At 42.1% G+C, this 6191-nt stretch overlaps 1 protein-coding gene across 1 annotated transcript; it reads left to right on the forward strand.

Moving 5' to 3' along the window:
* The first annotated feature begins 925 nt into the window (after window positions 1-925).
* Window positions 926-3181, forward strand: ARL14EPL (ADP ribosylation factor like GTPase 14 effector protein like). Its single transcript, XM_059836924.1, has 3 exons — window positions 926-1036; window positions 2364-2503; window positions 2856-3181. The coding sequence occupies exons 1-3, from the start codon at window positions 926-928 to the stop codon at window positions 3076-3078; spliced, it is 474 nt and encodes a 157-aa protein (XP_059692907.1). The 3' UTR covers window positions 3079-3181.
* The last annotated feature ends 3010 nt before the right edge of the window (window positions 3182-6191 follow it).

Genomic DNA, 6191 nt, shown 5'->3' on the forward strand with positions numbered 1-6191 from the left:
CTGCAGGAAGTGGCTGAAAGAGAGGAAACATAAGGTTCGGATTCCTGCTTGTCTTAGAGAGGTGCTGATCCTTCGACAGTGGGGAAATGAAGATCTTCTCTGGGGCAGGGTTGGGGCAACAGTGCTGAAGTACAGGGTAAACTGATAAGAGGCCACTGCGCTACCTTTCAGAGGTGGTGAGAAAGACTGGGTAGCATGTGAGGAAGGGTTGGAGGAACTCCAGAAATCTTACATTATTTCTGGTTGTATTTGGGGTTAAAGTCCGAAGAAGTGGTACTGTATATATTGCATTAAAAAATTTAACTAAGTATCTGCACAAGGTTGGTAAGAGGTAGCTAATATTCATGCTGAACCTATATTGATGGCAGAGAGGTGATGGATGGCATTTGTAGGATAGACTCACAGAACCCACAGACCTCCGTGGGCACTTTTTTAGCAGAGTGAGTGATGCCCTTTTTCCTATTTAACCTAAAACGCCCGCATTCTGTTTTATTTTAAAAAGTCTTTCCCAAAGGAATGAGATTCAAAAGCCAAGCAGGAATCTCCGGGAGGAACGCCGTGGATCCGCAGGGAATGTCGCGCCGGGCGCAGGGCAGCAGCGCCACCTGCGGGCTGGCGCGGGCACTGCGCGCGTGGCGGCGGCGCTCTCGCGAGCTGGGCGCCGTTTAAACGCCCGCGGTTTTCTGGCGGACTGGGGAGTGGCTTTGGTGATACGGCTTTTGTACACGCTCCTGGTATTGCTTAATACCGTTTTACAATCGAGGTTGCTACTGAGGTACATTTTGTTCTGCGTTTGCTGCTGATTAAGGATATGTAAAAGCCTTGTGCGGATATCACCTGCTTACCTTAAAGCGTTAAATTAAAAGTATGTTTATACTGTTATATACGTTTAATAAATATGTGCTTATTTCACAAGGGTGGTCAAATGAGTGACCTCGCGGAAGAAAACTGCAAGAAAAGCTATTCTTCCCAGGAAACATCCACAGAAAAAAATGTGTCTCCCGCTGAGGACTGCTCAATAAGACACAAAAATTTGGTATGGCTTCTTCAGTACTATTTTATTATCAAGATACTTAAACTTCAATTTCTTCAATCATTACAAAAATAAAGAGCTAGAGTCAAGAGGGAAATATCAGTAACAAGAACAGTGAAATGGATCAAGTTTTTAGTGCAGTGATTTAGAGGGCTAAGAGCAATTCTAAGTAGGGAAACAGAAGAGTAGTCTTAGAGGAAGGAATATCACTATACTTTATTATTCTTTTACAACTTAAAATTGAATTATCTATCATCATGAATGGTGATGATGCTGAAAATCTACCCCAGAGTCCAAAGCAGACATGTACATGTACATAAGGTACATGAGATTGCCCTGTACGTTTTCAGGAGAATGCAGCTGAAGATGCACAGCATCACCACCTTGGAAAGAAGTGCACTCAAGTGCATGGACATTCCTGAGTCACTGTATCAGCAGACTGGGCTGAATGGCCTCTGCTTTCCCCTGAGAAATGGTGAAAGTGCTCAATTGTTTGTGGAAAGTCACTGTGAACTCTGATAGGAATGACACCCTCCGGGGAAGCTAAGAGATGGCAAGGCAGCTCCATTTACATAACAGGAGAAAAATATAAATTTGTACGTATTTTTGTGCCTTTACATAATGAATGACAAGTGTATGGTCAAAGTTTACAGTCATTGTCCAAATGGAAGTTGTTTGATATGATGCTTCTGTTTGCAGTGACTTTAGAACTACCTGTCAGTACATGTGGACTACGTGGAATGGTAATGCACAGAGATAATATTTTAGCTTCCAAAAGTATTCATCAATTTTAACTAATTGAAACGTGAATTCCATAAATTTGGCAGAAAAATACATCCTCCTATTTCTCAGAAAACCGTGCTCAGTTGAGCTTCTTTGTTTTTTTCTGTGTGTTGGGGGTTTTTTTCTCATACTTCTCGCTTGTGCAAATGTTTCCTTACTGTACTAGTTGCTCCTTCAGACATTTTTCTTGCCCTCAGATTGTTTGGACAGAGAAAATCATAGTACTTGTTTTTACATTTTAGATGAAGATGAAGAACAAAACACATAATTCTGCCTCTCACATGGCAACTTGCAAACTCCATGCTGCTGTACCAGAATCATGTGTTCAGAGTCATGGTTGTTCCATCGCCAGTCAGGATGCACAGTCGGTAAAAGGAATACTTGATTAATAGTTAGACAAGCAAACATTTTAAACAATCAGTGTGATCTTATAAGTTATCAGGAATATTAATTTTAATGTCATTCAGAAGCCAATGAGGACACTTGGCAGCTAATAAATATGTTTTCCAATTGTACTAATTACAAATTTTCTCTTGTTCATTTATAGCAAAAACTCGAGAAACAATTAAAATGCTTAGCCTTTCAAAATCCAGGACCTCAGGTAGCTGACTTCAATCCTGAAACTAGACAGCAGAAAAAGAAAGCATGCATGTCACAGATGAAACAAAATTTTTTTTATGAGTCCAAGTAAGACCTCTAATTTATTACCTGATTTACTTTAAAAAATGGCTGGTAGGCTGTTCCCTGAACCTAAATGAAATTAATAAAAGCATTGTATTTTGCAGTGATTTCTTGAAAGCTGTTTTGGGAAAACAAGATTTTTCTGTGTGACCTTAGGGGAATTTTGATACAGTATGGCATACATTCAGTTTTTAGTACCAATGACTGTTGCAATTAGGATATAATGCTGGTATTTCATTTCGCTGTGAGTTTGTTAAAGACTAAATACTTGTTATACAGATGTTTTCTGCATGTGTTTGGTTTAGTGTCTGAATGCATTGAAGCCTTGTCTGAAAATAAATTTTGTTCTCTTTCGCAGATTTACAAAGAAGTATGACAGACATGGCAGGCTGCTTTGTAATGACATAGATTTATGTGATTGCCTGGAAATGGACTGCCTGGGTTGCTTCTATCCTTGCCCCAAATGCAACTCAAACAAATGTGGGCCAGAATGCCGCTGCAATAGAAAATGGGTTTATGATACGATTGAGACTGAAGCTGGGGATGTGATCAGTGAGCTACCATTTTTTGTCCCTCACTGATTATATTCTGTTTGGTTTTGTGCCTGAACATTGTTCTTCTTAATTCAAGTTTTATTAAAGTAAATCACCACCTGGTAGAGGTGCTTGTGCTATTTTATTGTTGCCTTCCTAGCAAATTTTACCATTCCCCGTCAAGTAAAAGTGTGTATTTCATTCTTCCTCATCCTTGTGAGCTTTGCTGAGGTGCCTAGTCAATTCTTTCTAAATCTTGACTTTCTAAAATTTAAGGTATCTGAACTGTTATGGGAAGATAATTTTCTTACCATGGGAGGCTGAACTGCATTACTTGTAATGAGGTTTTTTTTGCCAATTTCTCTGCTTGTTCAATTACTCAGATGTGTGACACAGCTCTTTCTTTTGTGTAGGCTTGTCCAAGAGCCTTCTCATCCTGATGCATTCATTCCTCGTATAGGTGAGACAGGAGACATTTGAGATAACACTGTTCTTTGAAACTAGGTCACTACTTTCCATGTTTGTCTGAATATTTAGCAAAGGAGAGTGGAAACAACTCTCTCTCAGCAATTCTTTCTTGCTATCCAGGTTGAAAAACTGAAACCAACATGTACAGTCCGCACTATTTTTTTTACAGCATGTGGCACATTAGATGTCCACTGGTCATTAATTATATGGCTAAACAGAGTGGTTATTTTTCCTTCTGGACAGAAAAGTCTCTTTAGTCCCAGAAGTTTCCTCTTCAGGTAAGACATGACAGATTTTAAATACAATAACTTACACCCAATCTTCTCATGGGGTAGGTATTCTCATTCATGATAGGCATTCACACTCTTTTTGAGGAGTGAGGATCCCTCTAGATCTTGAAGGCAAGAAGACTGCAGATAGTTGCAGGTGATTTCCAGGAGCATGCTGCTAGTGGAGCAATCAGTCCTTGGGCCTAGTGCTTGTTTCTTTTTGAGGAGGCTCTCCCAGCTTTGAACATGGCACCACTTTTCTCCCTTGCCACGGGCCATTCTCTGTGACAAAGACCATCTGCCCCAAGACAAAGATACCTTCCAATACAAGAAGCTTGGGAACAGATCCCAAGAATGCCTTAACACATTTCCTTCTGACTTGCTACCTTGGAAAAATGTTTTGTTCCTTTCAGCTAACAACACCTTAAACTGGTATCATGCAGGCAGCATGGACAACAAGCTGGAGGAGCTGGAAGCCGTTGTGCAGTGGGAGTGATATGACACAGTCACCATCAATGAAACATGGTGGGACAACTTGCACAACTGGAGTGCTCTCATAGATGGCTGTAAACTTTTCAGAAGGGATGTATGAGGAAGGAGAGGTGGGGAGGTTAGGAAGGGAAGGAGAGGTCGGGAGCCATGTAGGTTAGGAAGAGTTTTGGTTGTCTCAAGCTCAATGATTATGACAGTAGGGTCGAGTGTTTCTGGGCAAGGATCAGAGAGAAGGACAACAAGGCAGATATCCTGGTAGGAATCCATTGTAGATCACCAAACAGAAGGAAGGGGCAGATCAAATATTCTATAAGCAGTCTCACAATTGCTTGCCCTTCCTCTTGAGGGGTACTTCAGCTTTCCAGATGCCTACTGTCTATACAATATAGGAGAGAGGGAAAACAATCCAGGAAGTTCCTGGAGTATATGTAAGACCATTTTCTGATACAGCAAGTCAGCCAAGGGGAGGCACCTGTTGGACCTGAAAAGAGCAGAAAAGAGCTAGAGGGTGATATGATGGTCTGAGGCAATCTTGGGTACAGCAATTATGAAATGATAGAGTTTTCAATCCTCAGAGACAAAAATGAAGGGGGTCAACATAACTGCCATCTTGGATTTAGGAAGACCTGTCAAGGGGCCTGGTTGTCAAAATCCCTTAGGAGGCAGTCCTGAATGGCAAAGGAGTCCAAGTTTTTCAAGAAGAAAATCTTCAGGGTGCTGGCTGTTCTCATGTGCCAAAAGACAAGCTGATGTGGGAGAAGGCCATCCTAGCTGAACAGAGAGCTTTGGCTGGAATTCTTGGTAAAAAAGAGAATATATCACTTTGGAGGAAGGGGAAGGCAACTTAGGAGAACTACAAGTATGTTGTGAGGTTATGCAGGGAAAGAAACAGAAGGGACAAAGCCCAGAAATTAATCTGGCTACTGCTGCAAAAGACAACATAAATGTTTTATGAATACACCTAATGTTTTCATAAATACATAGAGAACTGTTTGGACAATGTTCTTAAGCCCAGGGTATAGCTCTTGGGATGTCCTGTGCGGGACTAAAAGTCCCTTCGGACTCAGCATGTTCTGTGATTAGATGATCACGAAAAAAAAAGAAGGCTAAGGAGGATCTCCTTACCTCATAGATGTGGGGAGATGCATCATGACAAAGGATGAGGAAAAGGCAGAGGTACTTAATGCCTCTGTCTTTAAAAGCAAGATGGGTTGTTCTTTGGGTCCCCAGCCTCATAAACTGGAAGACAGGAATGGGGATCATAATGAAGCCTGCATATTAAAGGGGCCATGACCTGTTATATCACTTAGACACAACCAAGTCCATGGGGCTGGATGGGATCCGCAGAAAGTTACTGAGGAAGCTGTCAGCAAAGCTCACCAAACCACTTTCCATCATGTACCAGCAGTCCAGGATAACTAATGAGGTCAGAGATGACAGAGGGTTGGCAAATATTACTCCAATCTACAGGAAAAGTTGGAAGGAACATTCAGGGAACCATAGCCCTGTCAGTCTGGCCTCGGTGCCAGAGAGGGTGATGAAGCACATGGCATCACTTGGTGTGTATGGGGCAACCAGGGGATCAGGCACAGCCACTTTGGGTTTAGGAAAGATAGGTCCTGCTTGACTAACTTGATCTTCTTTTGTGACAGTGTGACCCTCCCTAATGGATAAGGAAAAGACTGTGGATGTCTACCTGGACTTCAGTAAAGCCAGGAGAAACTGACTGCTCATGGCTTCGACGGGGCACTCTTCTCTGGGTCAAAAACTGGCTGGATGGCCAAAGAGAATGGTGAATGGAGCTACGTCCAGCTGGAGGCTGGTCAGAAGTGGTATTCCCCATGGCTCAGTGTTGGGGCCAGTCCTGCTAAACAACTGGTTTGAGTGCTCCCTCAGTCAGTTCAGAGATGACACTAAGTTGGATGGGAGTGC

Source organism: Haemorhous mexicanus, chromosome Z (genome assembly GCF_027477595.1).
Source record: "Haemorhous mexicanus isolate bHaeMex1 chromosome Z, bHaeMex1.pri, whole genome shotgun sequence".
NCBI lineage: Eukaryota > Metazoa > Chordata > Aves > Passeriformes > Fringillidae > Haemorhous > Haemorhous mexicanus.

Excerpts from the sequence above, each read along its gene's own strand:
- ARL14EPL (XM_059836924.1), top strand. The coding sequence starts at position 926 with ATGAGTGACCTCGCGGAAGAAAACTGCAAGAAAAGCTATTCTTCCCAG. Across the intron at positions 1,037-2,363 it reads CAATAAGACACAAAAATTTG|CAAAAACTCGAGAAACAATT; the intron begins GTATGGCTTCTT and ends GTTCATTTATAG. Across the intron at positions 2,504-2,855 it reads AATTTTTTTTATGAGTCCAA|ATTTACAAAGAAGTATGACA; the intron begins GTAAGACCTCTA and ends TCTCTTTCGCAG.